Raw genomic sequence first — 22,255 nt, 5'->3', positions numbered from 1 at the left:
CATACTCCAGGGCAGGTATGGAAAAGCATTGCATGCATATTGCCCTTGAAGGTGTCTTGAGCTTTTCCTCCTGGACTTTTCTCAGGTTGCTTTGTAGCTGTTTCCATAACAGCTATACTGTAGATAAAGTAACATTTAATTCCAAGTTCTATTTGCTATATAAACACTGTCTTCTGGATGTTTTCTCCTTGTTAACAGTTTCATGTATTTGTAACCTATGGCAGAAGAACCCTTCTTTAATTCTCTTATTTAGTGTGAGATTGTCACCTGCTTTGTGTGTTTATGTGTGCTAGGTAAGTGTGTGAAGCATTTTGTCACTGGTTTCTAAAGATTGAGTCCAGAATGATCCCAGTCTTGTCTATGAGGCCACCTTTGTGAACTTTCAATTAAACTTTTTAAAAAGGTGAAGGAGCAGGAAAATAAAGGCTGTTACATCTTGGATGTCTTGTAGCTGTTTTATTTCCATTTTGTTGTATGCCTTGGTGGGAAGGGAGGCCACAGTGAATGGAGAGATGAGAATTTGGACTGGAAGAATAATATGTATGAATAATACTCTCCTGTACTGAAAATATTCTAATCCAATGTATTGGTATCCCAGTTAGAACTCAATGTGTTACTCATGGAGACTGAACCCAACGTGAAGATGTTATGGAATGCCATTGCTTCCAATTGAATATGTGCTCTATCATATGTAGAGTCTTGCATGCAAGCGGTGAAGTGAGAGTACCACGGTTAAGTTGAGGTAGTATGACCTTTACATGAAGGATTGCTAGGTTAGAACTAAGAATGTGAGCAGGACTTTCAGGATTGACTACAGCTAAGGTTCTACTGTGAGCTACTTTTGAGCCTGAATTTTATGGCAGAGGCTGTTGCCAACTACGTCCAACTTCAAGGCTGACTTAAGTTGTTAAAAGATGATTAAAGTATATTAAACACCTGTTTAATGTTATTTTTGTCGTAATGTAATTTGAAATAATTGGTTCAAATTAAACAGTGGGGTTTTGTTGCCAGTTTGGCTTGCTGATGTAGCATGTTCCACCCCTTTTAGTGAAAGGGAAAATATTGATTTGTCTTGATTTAGTTAATTTCCAGCTACCACCATCTCCAATTTACTGCCTCTTAAGAGCCCTTGCAGTACATCCTTTGTGTACTAAAACCTCTTTTACTGTCATTATGCAGAAGACTCCTGTGATGGCTTGGTGAGGTCTTCATTTCACAGCTAATGGGGGATTGAAGTGAAAGGGAGGGAAGCTGTCACACTCATATGGGCGATGTCACGCCTTGCAAGACATCTCTGCTTCTTAGACACAGAATCAAGCCCTTGTCTCCTGGCAGCAGAGGAGGCTGCAGTTCTGTGGGCAGTGTTACTGGTGAAAGAGAGCAGCTAACTCTCAAGAGATCTCCCACACAAGTCAAGACAATTTCTGCAGCACAGTGTAGCTCTTATCTCCCCCTCCTGCTTTTGCCATCCATGCTTTTCTGAGTTATTTATGGTGCTTTCAGGGAAGAAACTGATTCAGCTACCAGTCATCAAACAGATGTTTGGGTGTATGAAATGCTTTCACTGAAGCTTTCTGTGCTTCTTGCAGAACTGTCTTAACAATTACCTTTCCTTCATTTTTGCTTCCTTATCTTTTTTCCTCTCCAGTTTCTGAATGTTAGTCGTGGTTTTTGTTTGCTTCCACAATATAAAATAGTAGATAGTATTAACTATTTGCAGAATTTGATTAAATTATGAAACACCTCTAAAGCTGAATAAGCTGAAGTTGTAGAAATTTTGAAACTTTATTTAATTATCTATATTCATCTTTTCTGAATGTTGCATAAATCAAAAAAAAAAACTTCAGCTTTCTGCTCTTTAATAACCTGGTTACTTATGCTGGCAGTGTTCACATAGGACTAGAGTAATTATCTAGATAGGCAAGTTGTCTGCATTTAGCTAATGTAGAAGGTAGGAGACACTCTAAGGATACTTCTCGTTGTGTTCAGTGCAGGTGTTCAACCCACCAGACCTGCTAGGTGAAGGCCAAGAGAGAAGGTGTATAGTGTGGCATTGAGACAGGGTGTGTTCAAAGCTCTAAGGAGCTGCTGAAGTGCCAGACTTACCCAGCCCATAGAGCTACTGACTCGCAGGTAACAGTAGCAAAGTCAGTTACATTTTGAATAGGATCCAAGTTGTCTGTCCCCAGAGTCCACCCCTATAAAAAAAGACTTCCTGAAGGGAATGAAATGGTGCAACCTTTAAAGAGCTGATCAGCAAGTTACTGCAGTACTTAAACTGGAGATTTATGCCAGGAGTGGATCTGATTTGCTTAGAATTTTTATTGGCAACTGTTGTTGACACTTAAGTATGCTAAGGTGAATTGAAAAGATGGGAGAGGAAAGTGTGGATGGAAATAATCAGGGCTTTCCTACTTCAAAAGGTATCATGAAGAGCATCTAGTGCTCTAAGTGTGCTTTTTGTACATTCAGTACTTACCACTATGTTTGTGAGTACAATTATGAATCTTGTTGTATATGCATGAATTGTTTGATGGCCTTACTCCTAGGATAATGAAACTAATCTCTTGTAAAGCCTAATGTAATCATTGCAGAAGTGGACAAAAACACGTGATCCAAATCTGAAATCAGAACACAGATCCCCGTTATGTTTAATTTGATGTACTGCCTGTGTGTTGTGTGGGATTTACATAATGAATTTGAAGTGGTTTGGTGTGTCAGTAGACCAAGGCCATTAAGTACTTAAAAGGTGCAAGAGGAGAAACGCCAATTGCTGCTTTAAAGACCAGACACTGACTCGTACACTGCCAAAAAATGATCTTTCTGTTACATAAATTACCACCTAGCAGGTGTTTGAAATGAAGTGCAGTTTTTGTAGTAAAAAGTGCTTTGTTCATCCAAGCATATTAGCAGTATGGAAGTTGAAAAGAGTTATTTGTATTATTATTCCCAATTTAATAAAAAAATTTAAAGACTTGCTTGGTCACTTTGCAATGATGTAACAAATGGTCACAAGCAGGCATCACAGTAGGAATTAAAGATGGTGCATGTATCAAGTATATGCTGAAAACAAAATGTGAAAAGAGAGCTACTGCTTTTGGGCCATACTTCAGATATTGCAAGAAGGTATACTGCTAATAATTTTGTATGAAGTGAGCCTGAACTGCATTCTGTGGTAGGTTTTTCTTCTCAAGTGTTAGCTGTGCAATTACTCAGTGTATTATGTTTTTATTTTCCTAAATGAAAGTCTGCTATTTTCATTACTTAACTAGAAAAAGAAAACGTGTGAGTGGAGATGATTTTTATAGTCATCTTTATTTTCTCAGTAGTGCAGACAAATGCACTTTAAGTTGAGAAGCATCATTAAGCTGGATTTCTGAATGATGGAAATTAGTCCTTCCTAAATTACTCAATGCTGTAACTTATTTATTTTTAACAGTGTAATTCTTTTCCTTAGACCACCTTCTGTGTTGGATTGAGTTTTTACTTGATACCAGCTATATGCCTTCTTTTTCTTTCCTCTCCCTGAGCACTTGTCATTAATATTTCTCCCATATTCAAGATCATATGGAATATTGGAAAAATAACAGATGCATTTTTAATGCTCTTGAAGTCAACTGTGTGTATCCATAATTCTTTGTAAGTAATCCAACAATAAATATATGTAAGCTCAAATCAAGATTTTACACTTCTAGATAGCTTTTGTGTTCTGTTTTCTGTCCTCTGGTGGAATGCACAGAAGGAGTTGAGGCTGACATTCATGTAACTGGGTTATAGGAGACCGTTCTACTGGTTCAGAAACCAGAAGAGTAAGATGGCCTCAGCGTGTTGGTTGTTGCTCACAGGAAAGCACCATGAGCTCTGACTGCTGGTGCTTCTGCTAGGGCTGTGACGTCTGTATGCAGGGCTGGTGGCAGTAAGGGATAGGAGTACTTCAGTTACCAGCAGCTTAGGCTGGAACTCATACCTGAATGCTGAGGGTGCTGTACCCTGTTCAAGTAATTAGGAGCTGATCTGTGCGCAGTTCTGCTGCGGCTCACTGTGACATGCACTGAGCTCTCAGAGGTAAGCCTGCCAGAGAACTTGTCTGGAGAAGAAAACATTCTCCTGCTTCCACTTTTCACAAAAGCTGCTTCCGTTTACAAAGCATAACTTGTGTTATATTCTCTTTTTAAAGTTTGTCCTTGAATCTTTTTCTTCCTACCTTCACTGCAGCCTGTACAGTTCATCAGATCCCTTGAGGCTGTCGCTGTCATTGTGTGGCATCAGCTGTGCAATGCTAATGAGTTCCAGCAGAACAGAATAGCAGTCTGTGCCTGGTGCAACTCCTGCAAGATCATTATCAATCTTGTGTTTTCAGGCAGCCACATTTCTCGATAAGATTAACTTTGTAGAACAGCAACAAATTCCCCTACAGGGGCAGCTTACTCACATTTTGGTAAAGAAATCCTGGCAACGGTTACTGAATTCACTTAGAGTCTGCCAAACTTGAGGAAATTATAGCACTGTTACATCTTTGGGTTGGAGTGACTGACCCAGACACACTTTAGCTGAGCTAACTGGTGTCAGAGATTTGCAGCACCCTTGAAGTATTCTGGCCAACCTGGCTGTGGTTTAAATGAATACTGTCCTACAAGTTTAGTCTGGCTTACTTATGAGCCACAACTTTTATTCCGTCTGTTACTGTGAGCGTCTTGAAGATTATGCCAAATTAAAAAAGATTACTAAAATACATATCTTTTCTGGGCATATCTAGTCCTTAGATGATCAGATTTTCCTGAATATCAAAATTCCCCATCTCAAGAAATGTAGCATGGAAAGTGACTTCCCTTGACATCTGTCATGTATGTATTTCTTTTGTTGTCAAATCATATTCCATTCAGAATGTTATTTGGCATTAGAACTGTTGTTACATTTGTTTGCATTTGAATGTATATATTGAATATGCCAGGAATGTATTTAAGTTCATAACTTAAAAATATAGCATATGACTATAAAAAAAAAAATCTATGTTCAGCTGGAAAACCAATACAATATAAACAACATAGCAGTAAACTATGATTTCTTGTCATGAGGACAGTGAGAAATATGAAAGACTTAAAATAAGGATTTTCCTACATTTAGGTAGATAACAAGAAGTAGGTGAAAATGAGTTTTTATTATTGATTCCCAAACCCACAGAAAAGCTTTCTTTTCTTGTGTATGCTTGAGCTACGCGTGTGATTTAGGTTGACTTCATCACTGTAGCAAATGTACCAAATCAGAAAGAAAGTCTCCTTTTTTTTAGTACTGAAAAGACAGAAAAGTCGTTCTGGAAAGAAGAAAAAGCTGGTGCTGGAAAATTCAGCCCTCACTCCTACTGTTCTATAAATTGCTGTTAGTATTCCTGTCTCTCTATGTGAGCCCTATGTCCAGGCTTGTGGTTTGAATTATAAACACAGATGAGATCCTTCTATACAAGAATAAGAGCGCACAGATGGAGATAATCAGAAGGGACTTAATGTGTCGGCATTTTTAGAGGTGCTAAAAGCCCACAGTGCCAAGTGGATGTTGATGAGAGAGCTACAGGTGCAAAGTATTCTCAGACATATCAGAGGCTGATTTCTAGAGGACGTTCAGATACCTTTGGAGTCTCATTAGGTGCAGGGGGAATTGTGCTTTTGGATGTATTCAGAAATCTCACAGATGCCTCTTTGAGCATCTATTGAGATTTCTTTAAAGCTCCTAATTTTTGCTCTTGACAGTTGCCATAATTAACAGGAGTTTTTATAGAACTTGCCTTATTGTTCTTGAATTATAAGAAATCCTGATGATATGGGCTAAAGAGTAGAAATGGTAAAAACTGTCATGGACGGTACTTTGCATTAAATAAAGGATTCCTGTGGGATTCTTTAACCTCCATGATAAACTAAAATTCAAGCAAAGGACTTTTCTCCCCTGTTATGTTCTACAGGCTATGTTGTTTGTTCTGTTTGATGTGTTCAGATATCTAGAATTTAACTTTCTAGCTGTAAACACGTATACATGACTTGCAGTTTGACTTTCTCAAAAGTGATTAATGGAATTTGGACTCTTCACAATTTTGTTGGGAATTTGTTTTAGGTAGTCACACATTCTCCAATAGCACTTCAGCATGAATACAGCTACAAACAGCATTGTCACTAACAGATGGTAGGTGGTAGGATCAACCTGCTTATTGTTTAACCTAATAGTTTTCACTCTTTTAGGTGACATTTCATTTCTTACTCATCACTCAAGCTGCCACTTCTTAAGATTTGAAGTCTAATAGGGGGAGATGACACACTGGTTAGTGAACTATTCCTACTTGTATCACTCCCTTGTTTAAATATATGCAGTTTTGCATTGTGTCCCTTAATGCTGTATATTCACTCACAACCTCTGAGGTACTTCAGTGATACTATTAGACGTCTGAATTCTCCCTCCTGCTTTCACTGGAAACTTAAATCAGTTAAATGGACAATCTGGTTTCATTGGATTTTGTAACAAGCTATATCTCCCTATAAATATTATTATTCCTTTTGTTTCTCCTGATTTTTTTTTTTCCATTGATACATAGAATTACACAATCTGTTGAAGCCTAGGTGTTGCTGCTCTTCCACATGGGCTCAATTAGCTTATTTGATTTTGCTTTTCCTAAAAAACGTCACAACAGGTGTGTAGTTAACTTGCCTTTCCAAACCTGATCTTCTGCAATTCTTTCACCATGTTAAAATGGAACAGTTCAGTGGGGGAGGGAAAATAAGAAATGTACTTTTATGTAAAGTTGAATTCAGTGGTTGACTCTTCATAGTTCTGGAGTGTTAAGCTTACAAATGAATTATTGTTAAGATTCATGGGGTTCTTGTCCTCCCCATCTACTGCCCTCACCCCCCCTTTTTATTTTTTAAAGGAGACAATTATCTGTTATTGTTCTCTGCAAATCTGTTCCTTGGAGCTGGCTGTAGTGTCTTCTCAGTATTTTTGCTGACACTTCTCTAAGGCTTGCTGGTTTCCATTTTAACCTCTGATGTTTATTCTCTTGCAGTGTTTGCAATGTCACTTGAGTTTGCTCATGAAATTTTTTAGGTGCTTGTCCTTCAGTGGCCGCTAATATTAGATCTTCATTATTCTTGGTTCCCACCTTTGTCCTTCAAACTTCTTTTTTCCCCTATTCCCCAAAAAGATTGAAACTTTAACTGAAGTGGGGAAAGGTATCTAAGAGCTGATTGTTTCATTACTTAAGAAGTCTTAAATGCTTCTGTGCTTTTGTAAAGCACATTTCACAAAAAGTCCTGTATGTTTTTTTTAAATGTCTGTGCACTTACAAGAAAATTACTTGTCTGATGTTGTGCATGTTTTTCATAAATACACATAATGTTTTTTTTTTCCACAAAGCTTTTTTAACTGCTGAAAATGGTTCTGTTTAATTGTTGATGGTTGTCACAGAGGTGGCCAGCTTCAGTGGAAAATTATATGCTTTTTATGGAGTTTTTTTATCTAGTTTTTATCTAGTTTTGAGCATCATATTGCTCAAAAGCTAGATGATCAGATTTACCATTATAAGTTTGTTGGATTTTGTTTCTTTTTGTTGGGTTTTAAGTATATGGTGCTATATGGGATTTTGTCTTTGTTTTGAAAGTATAGAGAATAATGTAGTAGTTATCCCTGTCTGCTTCAAAGACTGAAAGGTCAATTGAAGAGGGTGAAGATGCTTATCTACTAGGCTTCTTTCTTCATTGGCATTCAATAAAATTGAGTTTTCATCCTGTTTTAATTGAAAACCTCAAGCAATCAGGCCATGATGTGATGAAAGCACAGTAAATTTAGTAGTATGCAACAAACTCTATGTTAGAGCCTAACAAGCCATTTGTTCTTAACTTCTGTGACCTCTGGTTTGTAGTCATCAATGATAACAAGCTGCTGCAGTCAGTGCAAGCTGCAAGCATGCTGGGAGCATCAAGTTGATACACTGGAAAGCAACTCTGGTGTTTGGATGGCAGCTTTTCTCTTGGCCTGGCATGGCTGAAACTTTGTGAGTGGCAGACCTTATGAACTGAAGCCTTGCTCTTTCAGCTGATCCTCAAAAAGTTCTTCCATCTTTAAGCCGAGTATTTGGTGAGTTGTTTTCTTCTTCTGGAGATTAAAGTTCCAATGCAAAGGGGAAGAAACAAAGGCTGAAGTATTTAAATTGTACTTGATAAAGAAAATCTAAAAAATCTGATGCACACCAAATTCATTCTGTCTCTAATGATATGTGCTTCTTGGTTTGTGGCTATATAAAAATGAAGGGATGTTATGCAAATCAGTGTTTCTTAGTTTGACACTCACTACGCAGCCACCTGTTAAAACATAATGGTATGGATGAGTCCCAGTACGAGATATGAAAGCTTTGCAGCTTCTGGTGTTTGCTAACCTTCAGAAAGCAGATTTTGTTATCAAAGTAGAATTTGAGAGCCTGAAAAAGTGTGTATGAATTTTGAAAGTAGTACATAGGCTGGAAAATAGAGTTGTGCTTGAGCCAGGAGACCAGCCAGGTGACTTCCTTTGTACTTCTGATCTACAAATGTGGACAAGGCTGGGTTTACAAACATTATTTCCATCTGTCCTTCGATTCAAAAGCACGAGAAAAGCTTAATGACATTCTTTGCAAGAACACTTGGCTAGTAGCCTAAACTCAGTATCAATGAACATACTTCCTAATGCATTGTCTAATGCAGTGAGAGGAGTTTGTTCTCAAAATACACGTGGAGTAACTACTGGAAGTCTACTGAAGTCTACTAAGGTTATTTAATTGTACCTCTTCTGTCATTTGTGGTTAGATATGTGGAAGTATTTCTTAGTATCTCTGTCTACGTGAGTCAGTGCACGAAATGTTTTGAAGACCGTGGCTGTTTGGAACATGTGAAAGTATTAAAGTTCTGCAAAATTTAAAGGAACTCTGAATTGGTGCTCGGTGTTGTTCACCAATTTAAGTCATTAATGAGATGGCAGATGTTGCTTCCACATTGTCATACTCCCTTAACACAGACCCATAGTGTCTTGTGCAAAGGTAGCACTGTATCTTGTCTCTAATGACTGTGGAGAGCTGTAGAATTGATTATACATGTGAATGTATGCCCATGTAATGGAATACTTCTTTTTGTCGTGCTATGGGCAGGAGTTTCCAGTTATCTTGGAGAATTTATTGAAGAAACATCATGAAACAGGAAGTCTAATCACTGGCTGCAGGCTTCTCATAAATGAAAATCCCAACTTGTTTCTCACTCAGGGTGAAAGCTCTGCCACTTCTAAGAATATCAGGAAATGCCAAAAGCTCCTTGACAAACAGTTTTACTCAATAGATGTTTACAGTCCAATTTGTATTTGAGAATTTATTAGTTGTTGCTTGGCCATGAAAACTCACTTTTATCTGTTGACATGTCAATCATAATGTTGATTTAATAGTATTTACTGTTCTTTATCTGGTGGTTTTTTTCAGTCTTGCATGAACTGGTGTGTTGAGCCATTCAGTTAGTTAAGCCCTTGTCTTTTCAGGGTAATTTTCTAGCACTTGTTGTCTGTCCAGGGAGTGTTTTGTTGACTCTACCTTGGAATTGCATTGAATTTTTTTTTTCTACCTGAAGTCTTCATTTGGTACATTTGTTTTCTTTCTCGCCTTTTAATTTCTTGACTAACTTAATGCTTCTGTCTTTTTGTTATAGTGATTTTTTTTTCTCAGGTTTTCAAGTTTTTCCCCCCTCTTTCTTACTTTTTTTTTTTTTTTCTACTACTTCCTTCCCATATCTGTTATTCTGTAAGTGCGTAAATTGCAATGTGGATGAGTTACTAGGTTTTGGGTTTTTTTTTTTTTTTCAAATTCTTACCCATAATTAGAAGATCTCAGCTTTATTTTTCCTATTGGATCATGTTATTTATCTTTAACCTGTTACACCTAACATGGGAATACAAAATTGCTGCCTCTTTCATTTTTCTAGTCTAATCTCCCAGTGAAACAAGTCACCTAATTTTCTCCTTCATAAGTTCAGAATGCAGTGGTTAATGGACAGCATGTGGTCTGAGCAGCTTTAACATGTTACTGTGCTGCAGGAGTTCCAGCAACCTTTTTGATATAGTTACATTCATTCAAACTCAAGCTGAATTCTGGTTGGAAGCATATTCTGACTTAGTAAATCTGCAGCTCTGTGCCATTCTATAACAAAAACATTTGTGAAGGAAGTAAAGCTTTTTGTACACCTATTTGGTCATTAATTTCCATTTTGTTACTTGAAAGGGTAACTGCAGGCAATTGAATTATGTTTTGTTTCTTTTTTTCTGATCATTTCTATGGTGAGTTCGGTAGTTCAGGATAGTATGGGATGTTCCCAAACATTGCCTTGAATGTGAACTGCTCTTTGAAGTGAATTGTAACCTTGCTAGTAACACTTCAACTTGTATTGCAGGGTACCTTGGAGATCACAAACTGGATTCCCTTTCAATTAAAACATTCCAGGAATGCAGGAAATGTTCTCAGACTGTTGGCATATAGTCAGTAAGGTGGACTAGATACAATGCACAGCACTGTGCCCTGCTATTAATATGCACACCCCGTACATTGCTGAGCTGAAATGCCTGTGGTGTGAACGTCAGGTCCTCAAAGCCTATCGTTTTGTTTTGCTGTTCTGTTGTGTTGCATGCTGACACAAACAGAGATTTTGAGACCTAAGGTGTGATTTTTCTGTCTGGTGAAGGCAGGCTTCAGACTTCACTTCATGGTTCATTTAAGGATAACTTCAGCAAGGAAGTATCTTGTGTAAGTTCTAGCTGCATCCTTCAAGAATGGAAAGCAAATCCATGACAACTCTGAAATTAAAGCGTTTAATGTTGTAAATAATTAAATTTGCCAAGATATTAACATTTACTTTGGAGCTGCACTGCAGAAGGAGTAAAGGTTTGCTTTCAGCACTGAAAATGAAGCTACTTTTGCTAACAAACCTTGAATGAGAGTATTGCCTTAAGAAAATGTACTTTGCAAAAGAATGTATTTCCACCAATTGAGGTGATTTACAAAAGGCACTGAGTCATTGAAGAAGGTGGAATAGAACCAACAGACTTTCAGCTTTCTTTGGTACAGGCAGACTAGAGCTATCGAGAAGACCTTGGGAGTGAGAGAGGCTGAAAAAAATGTGCATTGTTGTTAATGACAGGGTATTAGCAGTGAGGAGAGCTTCTTGGGTTCTTCAGCTGTCCTTCAGTACTAGCAAGTTATTGAACTGTTATTTACGTAGAATATCAGCTCAGGACTTCATGTTATTTCCTGAATTTGGGGGCAGTGTGTGCATCCTCTCTCTCCTCCTTGGAATTTGAGAGCAACAATATGGTATTACTGATTCACTTTCCTTATGCTGCTGCTTCTGGCTGTATTCTGCATTTCTAGCTTTTTTTTCTTCTTCACTTAGTTTTGCAAGGGGCCACAGCTGAAGTAGAACTATTCCTCAGTTTGCCAGTACAAGCTGTTCTACAGCTGTCAAGGGATGTTGGAAAAAAAGAGCCTGTTTTCCACCTACTCAAAATAGTTTATAAGTTTTGTGCCCTACAGTATACTGCGTACAGCTCATACTTCTGTAAAGGAAGCTTGTTTACTTTATTGAATCTTGCAGAGAACTGAGAAGCTGACTGCCTTCCACCTGCGTCCATCGTGGTTATAAAATATTCCATGTAGCAAGAGAGAATGGTGCCACGTTTAGTGTCGTGCTGCTGGCTTTCCTTTGAAAATACTTCTGTGGTTGTGGCCGTATCATTCATAGCACATCGTGAGAATTGTCTGCAGGGAGAAATGGTTCTGTTTTAAAGGATTGTATCATTACTATCCATAACTGGCTGGACAGCTGAGAACTGCATATGTAGTGAAGGTTTTGTCTGGTGCTCCATTCAGCATTTACCCAGTGACTTGATTCCCCTCAGGTGTTTTCTCCTCCAAAAGCACAGCATCAGCATTGCTTTCAAGCACTACTGTTGCTGTAAAAGTCTGTCTCATGTGACAAGCAATTGGGCTTCTTGAATGTGTGGAGAACTACATATACATCCCTCTAAGCATTTTGGTGGTGGGAATGCTGTTTTAGTGGCACGAGGTTGTTACAGTTTAACAAAAATACAGCTCTGTAGCTGTGGTGCTGCTGCTGATTCAGTAAAACTGTTAGTAACTTATCAGCTAGAATGGGTTTGATTGCCTTTAGATGTAAAGCACTTTTTTTTGCAATGCTGTTGTTTCTTATTTCTCTTTATAAGTAACAGTAGCAACTTCCATTTCTGTGGAAGTGCTCATCTAACTGTATCAACGGTTGGTAACTAGCAATGTTTGGAAACAGGATTTATTCAGGACATACAAGATATGTGTTCAAATGCTTTGCTGTCTTTCTTTCAAATTAGTTGTCAAACAAATTGCAATCTCACCCTTTCTGATAATACAGAAAACATCTTAAATACAGAAACTAGAGTAATGGAATAAAACAGCACTGTTGTTTGAAATAGGTGACTGTTGAAATTTTAGTTCCATTAAATACTCTGCTTTGGAGATGCAGCTTGTATTTTCAACCATTTGTCTAGCCACCTAAATTGGATTGTATTCAAGAAGGTTGCCAAGAACAAATTTGTAGGAAGAAACGTTATACTTTGACCCAGGTTCAACATGTTCTAAAGCAACTAGAAAAAAATATTTCTTAAGACTTTATTTAATGTTCAGCTTAGATAGTTTGGGTTGTTTTCCTCCAGTTATATGGTACATTCTTACTTAATAACATATACTTAGAAATTTCTTCTTTCTTTCTATTGTAACTCAACTCTCCTATCTTCTGTTGTTGTGATGTTTATGGAAAATTTGGATGTAGTAACCTGCAATCTATTGAAACCCAATTTATTGAGAATTTCTTTTTTGTTTTAATTATCTGCCATTCCAGCAAAGTCTTAAAGAAATTCAAGTTAATTTTCATACACAGATGTTCTTAACTGTCTTCTATTCTTCACAAACTTTTCCTGTAAGATGTAATGACTATTTTGAGCATGAACATGTTGTATCTTTCCTTAAACCTTGTACTGTATTTTCAGCTGTCTAAAGATTACATTTAGTGTGGTGAAGATCATGTTGACAAGAGATGTTAGTTAGCTCTCATCAATGTGGATGCCTTTCTTGTTAAATACAAAGCACTTCTTGGTTTTCCTCTGTGAACTGGACAGGGCTGCTGTTGAGAGCTGCTTGTTTTTTTTCTTGGACAGACTGCAAGAGGTGATGTAACAGGCTGAGTTGTGGTTAACAGCAGCAAGAGAGGCTGAAGTATCTGCTTCATGCATGAAATGAGCTAACAGATTCAATTTTTATATAATAAATATTTCTTGGATTGTAAGCTGAAGTTAATTCTATTTTTTCATTAAAAATATTTTCTGAATAAGTTCAAAGCAATTTTCCTGAACTCTTGTTGCAGTAGTTATGGTGTGTCCTCAGGAGATAGGAGAGAATTCCCCGAAACCAAGTTGCACATGCAGGATTGCTGTATAACAGTGAAAGGCTTTTTGTTCATAACTGGAAAAAAGTTGATCTAAGAAGTATGAAACTATGTTTCTTAGCAAGTGCCAGAGCTATGCCAAATGTAAAATTGAGAGTGACTTAAGGTGATGTGATATATTAGGCTTCGAGAGGGGTGTCACGTTTGGGTAGATATGAGGAGAGGAGGAGAAAAAGTTATGTTGTTGTGTCCACATTAGGAAACTTCTTATCCATGCTATCTATTTTTAAATTTACATAAATAAATGAAGTATGTTAAGGTTTGTTTGTACAAGGGACTCTTGCAAGCGTGAAAATCACTTGTGTACTTCTTTTGCTGAGTTTGGGATCTCTTTTAAGTCTTAGGATGACTGGGGCTTTCGGTCTATTTTTTAAGTTTCTTTCTTGCAAAATATGGTGAAAAATGACTTTCCTAATCCCTTGATCACCGTGCCTACATGCTGAAACATCCTTTTTCAGTTTAAAAAATGCAGCTTGTGGGATCCTTTAATGCAATGAGAAGAAATGTAAGTAATTTACCTTATAATTTGCCTGTAAATAGCTGTAAAAATTCCAATTTCTTTCATTAGCTCAACGCCAGGAATATTTCTATTGCTTTAAAGTTGGAGGAAGTCTTCCTATTCCTAATCCTAAAATTAGTCCAGTTTTTTTAATCTGTAAGCACTGTTATTAAAAGATCAAGACAGTGTATGATTATGTCCTTAAATGCATTGTCTGGAGTGGTTTTAATCCATAAGGATTATTTGAATCATAAGAACTTCATAAGAATTCTTCCATTTAGGCTTTCTTCTACGCTTTTTCCTTCTAATCCATATGAGTTAAAAACAACGAGATCATACAAAATTTCTTGTCTTTCTCCATATGAAATCTTCAGTTGTGAGCTTTTTTGATATTAATGTTGGAGAACTCTTGAGCTCTAGGTCTGCTGCCTGAGCAGTATTTCTTCATTGTCTTGTTTGTCAGCTGTATTTCAATGTAGTTGTTTTCATTCTATTTAGTCATCCGCTCTATCCATGCTCCAGAATTGTCTGATTGATATCACAGAATGGCCAGGATTGGGAGGGACCTCAAGGATCATGAATCTCCAACCCCCATCATATGCATCTTCACTTCAAACTTAGTGTACTCCCATCTATTAAGACTTTGTTACGAATTCTTCAAAGAAAGTTCAGTAAAATGTGAATTAAGTGGAACATGAAGGTTGGAGATGCTACTTTTTTCCAAACGTTTTATATTAAATCGTTTAAGCTGTATAAAACACCTATAGAGTTTGTGAGTTCCAAAAGGGTTTTGGGTAGAAAAATGGAGAATGGTATTTAGCAGTAAGAACTCAGTGTGAAAAAGAAAGGAATAACATTTGTGGCACTGCTTGACGGCTGCAGAGTGAGGGGAACAAGTGTGAGGCTGCACACCTTGAGGGGAAAAAGCAGACTGTTCTTACATCCTGGGTGTAGTGTTGTGTATCCTTACCTTGTCTCTTGGTTCTGGCTGACAAGGTGTTTGCAGGGAGGTTTGCCACTGTAATCACTTTGTGTAACTGTTAATTTTTTTCCTCTTCCCTTTCTGAAATAGCAGGGTAAGTAAATGAAAGGGGGGGAAAAATACAATTTAACTTCTGTAGGAACTAAACTGCAGAAAATTATGTGCTTGGTGGAAAATTGGAAACATCTTGGAGTGCTCTGTAAAATCACAGACCCACATGGGGAAATGCTTGTTGAGCTGCCACCCAAACTGTTTCTATGTGGAGAAATTTATTTTTGAAAGTGAAGGCGAGCTGTTTGCTCAAGATGAAAATTTACTTTTTTTATGGCATCTTATCAAAGGCTTCTTTTCTCTCCTTCCACTTTCATCCCACTGCCTCCTGCCAATTTCTACTACACGCACACACACAAAAGCGAACACGTCCCCCCAGCCTAAAAAAACAAACCCAGTATTTATGCTTTTACTCTCCCTCAGTCCATCTGGTCTGCTTTCGCTGTTGCGACCCAGTGTTGTTCTGCTTTTCTCACTTCATGGTATTGCATCCCAAGTTGCCTCTTCAGAACAGTACGTGGTACCATTTCAGCTGTAGGTGGGGGGGCTGAGAGAAAAGAAGCAGTGACATCTGTCAGCTAAAGGAAAAGAACTCGTTGGCAGAAACACTGCTGAAAATAAAGTTAAGCAGTAGAAGGAAGAACAGAATGAAGGCTTCGTAGTTCAGTCAAGGAAATGTTTTTCTGCATTATTTTATATAGTAAGGAACGTCCGTTTCAGAATGTACAGTTGCAAAATATTTGTGCATGCTTTTGCTACTAGACAAGGCTGGTACAACTGCATGACTTTTTTTCAGCTGCTTCTTCTTCCTCAGTAGCTGGGCTTGGAAACTGTCTTTGAGGTGTGTATGGAATGTGTTACAGGACTGACCACAACTAAGTGCTGGGAGCTTATGTTGAGACTGAAAATTCTTTGAGTTGGCTTAATACCTGTGGGCCCTCGTACACACACAATGGAATTACAGCTGAAATAAATTCTGATTAGTTGTTGAAATCAGGGGACTAACTCTGATCTGACCACATATTTCCTCACTTCAGAGTAACCAGGTGTGAAAAGAGCTGGATTTACTGTCTGCCCTGTGCTTTTTGTATTTAAGATAGTCAGTGACTAAAATGGCAATGAAGCTGAATCTGAACCTTCAACATAGCAGTTAAGGGCTTTGGGTTTTGATTAGATATGTGTGTGGTTTTATGCTATCAGAGGGTATTTCCTGAGTTTGTTTTGTTGACATGTCAGTACTGGAGTCAAAGCATAGGTGGTACGATCAAATTAGAAGTTGTGTTCAAATGCAAGCATTCTTATCAGAAGCCTGGCTTGTTTTTTTTTTCTGTCTTTTCTGATCGCAGCACATGACTCTGACATGCAGTAAGTAGTAGTATATTGCATTATTAATGCTGTATCTTGAAAGAAGATGGATTCAGCTTTCAACACTAGTGAAGAAACTTGTCATCTTCCACTAGTAAAGCAAGAAAAAGCGGGCAGACTTGGGTAACGGTTGTGCTGGCTGGGAACACAGACTGACCAGCATGGCTGGAACATCTGCTGGAATGCTCCCTCAGGAACAGAAAGCCTCAGTACCAGGAAATCCATTAATTTGCATTCAGTTGGGGTATAGTGCACATCTGTTTAGGCAATGGAGCTGAAGGAGGAGATGAGCTAACATTAGCCTGGAATTTTAGTGTATGTGTATGTTGGAGCCTGTCTGTTTTAAACTATGAAAGCCTAACAATCCCTGTTGCACTCAGTTCTCCTAGAAAGGAGGTTTTAGAGGGTTGCCTGTCTCTTAAGATGTATTACATCTGCTTCTGCACAAAGCATGACTCCTGGCACACCGTAGCAGAGGAGCGTGAGGATGTGGCAAATGTTTTCACTCACCACTATTTTCTGGCTGTGGCTGTGGTGTGCTGGCAGAGCGCTGAATTGGTGCTTGAGTTGTCATTAACTTCTAGGTTAATGTATCTTCTGTAAGAGTGGAGGAAACTCACATCTTGATGTTTGTCCTCTGTTAGCCTGTTAGGAGTTGTTCCACAGTATCAGATGGTTGCAAGCAGAAGTGCAGCATGGCCTCTTCAGCAAACAGTCTGGAAAACAGATCAATGTTTGCATTAGGATCCTAATGTGTGGGTTTTCTAAGAGAACCTCTTGGAGTTGGCTGTGATGCAGTAGCAAAATCTGTCAGTTAGGCGTGGTGGTGTGATGTTGGGGCTGAGTGCGTGTTTGTGCATGCATGTGGGTAAGAGGAGAATTAGAAGCAAGGAGAACTAGGGATTGCTGTGGACGATGGTTAAGAAGAAACTGGGAAGCTTGCTTTCTACAGATTTAAAAAGTTGAAGACAGAACTTCACTAGACCGATACTTGTTAACGATACATATTGCTGTTATTTATCTCTTACTCGTTCCTCATCACTGTCACTGCATCTTCAAAGCACTCAATTTGTAACAATCTCTATGTAGGTAGATGAGCACGCAGCACCGCAGAGCTGATGCTGTGTGGAGCACTGGGAGCTGCATCCTGTGATGGCGAGACCTTTGTGTCTGTGGGTGCTTCCTAGCCCTGGGCCCTGTGATGCTGTTAAGGGGTGGCTGTCAGGTGGCCATTTCAGCCTCACGGTTGGTGGAAGGCCTGAGGTCTATTCCTCACAGCAGCAGTGCTATTTTCACTGAGCCACTTGGTACAGAAATGCTTATACACTGTTTACTAGTCATGCAATATGACTATGCTCATGTTTGAGCTCATAACAAATTAATAATAATGCTTATCTGCTGCTACTTTTATGCTACTGCTTTGGCTACGAATAATGAAGGTTTTATAGCTGTGGAGATGTTGATGAACAGTGTGGAATTTCCCCTAGAATCTTAGCTGAGGATAGTGCAGTTCCAGGCTTACTTTGACTTCATTCCTTACATAGCCGTAGATTGGACAAGAGAGCTTTAATCTTTCTATAGGTACATACTAGAGAGATTTTACTTAATCTCTTCTAGCTGTACTGTAGATGAACATCAGAATCTGTTCACATGATAATTAACAGTTTGTACTGTATTTTAAGCTTTCAAACAAACAAAACAAGCTCACCTGTAACACTAAGGCTGAGAATGCTGAGAAATGTGTGGTTTGCATCTCCAATACACAGGGTCACTTTGGTATTAGTTTCCTGATATCCTAAATAGCATATGAGGAGTTTGGGGTTATGATGATGGTAATGTGGCATGGTAGTATTATCCTCTCTAACTGATAAATTGTCCAGCTGTCAAACAGTGGCTTATTAAGTATAGACCACAAAAGTGCTTTAATGAAACTGAAATACTAAAAATACTAAGATAATTGAAACTCTTATACCTGTGTAGAATGGGTGTAATGTTAGCCCTTTGTTCCAAAGAAATGTGCTAACTATGAGTGTTATGGGCAGTGGCAGTTCTATTTTGAGTTATGTTTATTGCAATGGGTGGAACTCATCTGTTTAAAAGAGAAAATAAAATGTATCTGAAACAAGGAAAAAATGTGTGCTGATTTGGTTATGATGAGATTTTGAATGGTTGGAGTTGAATTTAAGGAAGAACAAAACAAAACTGGTCTTTTATTAAAGTGTGGGGTTTTTTTGTCTTGTATATCTTTTTATCTTCATCTTGTTTTTCTCACTTGACTTTAGTTTTGATACATTAGGTGTTGTCAGAAAATCAGGATGAATCACCTTCCTACCACTTTCACATAAAACTGAACAACTAGGACATATTGGGAGAGGTGCTGGAATTGTTTCAAGAGTTATCTTAGAGTGAGGCCACCTCTTTCCAGAGCTTTAAAAACTAAAAAGAAAGAAGTCTGCTACACTTCAGAGGCACATGCAGATATGATTCCATAAGAGCTGATTTCTTTTTTATGACTCAAAGTAGTGGGGGCCATTCTTCCCTTTGCCAGAGTATCTTGATTCTTTCTCATGGAAAAACTTCAATATTTCCTGACTACCTTCTTTCTTTTTTTTTTTTTTTTTTTTTTTCTTCAACGTATTTAAGATTCTTTTCCTGTTTGTTGATGAACAGAATAGGACAGTTAACAGCTTTATTTATGTAGAGAATGCTTATAAGGTTAGATGCACGCCAGATAAAAAATGATACTTGCATTTTTTGAATTGCTGTTTTTAGTATTTACTGTGGTTTCTCCTAAATTAATTACAAAAAACTTGTTAGCACATGTCTGCTGGTAGGTTTACTTTCTTGTTCAGTGTCTTCATCTTCATGTAAAATTGATAATGGGGGATAAGAAATACTGAGTGTTTTAACTACAGGTCCTACTGTTATGGAGTTATGCTGTCAGTTCTTTCATGAAACCAAGTCACTGATGGAATTATGTTGGATATTTCAGATTTCTTTTTGAAATTGCAATGTTTTAATCATCCATCTTTTTTTTTTTTTCCACATCAGATATTGCAAGCAAAAAAGATGTTGCAGCATTCAGTTTTTAGTAAAATGATAATGTTCTACTTTACAGTCAGCCCAAGAGTGTCCCTAGACTATAGTGAAGTGAATTGCAACAAGTGAAGTTTGTGTTGTCTTGGGAAATTGACTTACGTTTATGGAAAGCAGTTTTAATCTCTTGTAATGTTTTTCAGTGATGTCTCAATTTTTCTTTGCCATTCTTCCTGAGCAACAGATGGCTACAGATTGTTCTTTTAGCAGCATAAATGTATGCTACAATTACTTTCTGTTCTGCTTTTAGTTTTCTGCCTAACGCAATTATTTTGGCAATCAGTAGTAATCTGTAATGCTACGTGCACCCACAAGTTGTGTTGGAAGTTGAGTAGTCCAAAGGCATTTCTGTCCTACTGCAGAGCTGTTGGTTGAACTGAAAGGGGAAGATCTAAAGGGAATTTTACCAGAGTACTGCCAGCAGGCATCTGTGTAATTATCCTATTAAAACAAAGCAACATCTGCATTATCTGTGCATGTGCAGAATGGAAGAGAACATTATATTTTCTAATCCTGTCTGGGAGCATTATGAAGTTAAAAGGATCACATTTTACCAAATCTGTGTTTTAACACGATAGGTTACACTTAATTACCTTTGAATTACCTTTCTTCTGTTGTAGGGTTTTATGCTAAAGACCCTGCCTCCGGCCCTCATCACTGAGCCTTTGAATACGTTATGCTAGGTTTTATCTTTGAGTTTACAGTGAGAAGATGGTCCTACTGTTTCTCTTGAAGGCAGCTGGCCAACTTTTTTTCCTCAGTGTGGGAAAAGCACTGAGAATATTAATTTTAGATACAAAAGATGTGTTGTAGCATTCAGAAGTAATACGTGTTTTGAATTTAGCTGAAAAGTGCAGACTCATTGGATTACATTTTATGAATAAGGAGTAACGATGCATGGCAGAGGCCACACAAGAGCAAGAAGAGATTATTCCAGCCTTCTGACTACTTGCTGTGTAAGCCAGGAGAGTGTATTGGTTTAAATAATGTAGATTTCTTTTTTTCTTTTTCTTGCTCTTTACCCCTGAGGGAGTCTGATTTCCTGATCATCTATCTAGCCATATGCCATAGCTCTTGCCAGGATCTCCTAACAGTGTCATTGCCAGCTAAAATTACTTGTTTTCTGAGAACTGAATTACATTAGGAATCGTCTTAAATTGCTGCATTGGCAACATCATGAAGTTTTGTGTACACACAGGAAAAATAAAAATACGTTGAAGCAACCTTGTCTTGAAATTTAGATTGGAAACAGCTTCAAGCATTGAACTTGATCCACATATTGAGAGGTGTTCTACACCTGCTCAGGCACATCGCTTTTTCTTTGTTCTGTTTCCAGTGCTTTTCTTTGTTTGTTTGTGCTCTGAGTAACTCAGCACAATATTGATGCATACAAATCAAACAGTTGGAAAAAAGCATATTGTCAACATCTTTTAGTACTAGTTATGACGAAGACTTACAGTAGCTCATAAAAATTTCTAATATTTTGTGTTAACTTTGCTACTTTTCTTTCCTCTTGCAACAGGATGGAGCTGAAATACAGACATATGTTGACTAAGGAGTCGGAATAAGACTGAGTCCTGCTCTGTGATCTGCATATACTTGGACCATGAACTTACTCTTTGGCTTTGTGCTTTAGGAACCTTTGTAGTAACTGTGAGAAGCTGTTGGGAATCATGGCATTCTCTCCATGGAAGCTGTCCTCTCAGAAACTTGGCTTTTTTCTGGTGACTTTTGGTTTTATTTGGGGAATGATGCTTCTGCATTTCACTATTCAGCAGCAAACACAGCACGAAAGCAGTTCAGTCCTGCGTGAACAAATTTTGGATCTCAGCAAAAGATACATCAAAGCATTAGCTGAAGAAAATAAAAATGTGGTTGATGGACCTTATGTTGGAACAGTGACAGCATACGGTAAGTATGTGTTCTAGATTACATGATAATCTGATCAAGGGCTTTTCTAAGATGTCCAAACATTATACTTTGTAACGCTGCTCAACTGACAGTACTTCATACTGCAGGTTTTCTGCACAGATGGAGAAGAACATTTTTTTCTTGTGAGTTATGAAACGGGACAAAATTTAAATTTTCAGTCACTTGGAAATGAAATTATCTGTTTTTTTGCTCCCTACATCTGTCTAGTAGCCATATATTTTATGCCTCAAGTTACGTTTTAGAACTTGATTTTAAAAAATGTGTGGTTTTGCTGTTAGAAAGAACCTTAGGAGACTTTTCAGTTGGCGTGTCAGAGTTGCCAGAATCCTTGTACAAGAATATCTTGTTTTGCTGATGAAGTGGAGACCTGCTCTGTTTATCTTCTCTTTTCCATTGCACATTTATGTCCAGTCGATTTCCCTGACATTTAAGCTTATGTGTGTGTCCTAAGGTTAAATTTAAGCTTAAGTGTAATATGTTTACCTTGAAGAAGAGAACGCTCTTTTCATGAATTTCAGTGCTGTGTCTGGCAGTCTGTAGGACTTCCTGTTGTCCATTTCATACAAGATAGCACTTAAGTTCGTGTGTGTGTATGCATGAAGCAAAGCATGTAAAAGTGAATGAAGCATTTTTAGAAAAGAATATGAAAACAAAAATGTAATATTATGTGAGGTGAGGTTTCTTTCTAATCTGATAGAATCGCATCATACACCTTTTTAGCTATTTTCAAGCTCTCTTTCCTATTTACCCATGCACATTTAGACTATCTGGATAATTAATAAAAAATCAGTCATC

At 37.8% G+C, this 22,255-nt stretch overlaps 1 protein-coding gene across 5 annotated transcripts in view; it reads left to right on the top strand.

Moving 5' to 3' along the window:
• The window catches only part of MGAT5 (alpha-1,6-mannosylglycoprotein 6-beta-N-acetylglucosaminyltransferase), a 113,722-nt gene that overhangs the window by 21,361 nt on the left and 70,106 nt on the right, over positions 1 to 22,255 (top strand). For all 5 annotated transcript variants that reach the window (XM_052674851.1, XM_052674850.1, XM_052674852.1 and 2 more), the window contains one exon: positions 21,051 to 21,439. In XM_052674851.1, the coding sequence (XP_052530811.1) occupies positions 21,202 to 21,439 (238 nt within the window). In that variant the 5' untranslated portion in view covers positions 21,051 to 21,201. The remainder of the gene's footprint in view (positions 1 to 21,050; positions 21,440 to 22,255) is intronic.

The sequence above is a fragment of the Tympanuchus pallidicinctus genome, unplaced genomic scaffold, assembly GCF_026119805.1.
Source record: "Tympanuchus pallidicinctus isolate F22 unplaced genomic scaffold, pur_lepc_1.0 scaffold15, whole genome shotgun sequence".
NCBI classification, from domain to species: Eukaryota; Metazoa; Chordata; class Aves; order Galliformes; family Phasianidae; genus Tympanuchus; species Tympanuchus pallidicinctus.
Note: the sequence above shows the minus strand (reverse complement) of the source record. Positions and strands in the feature narration are given on the sequence as shown.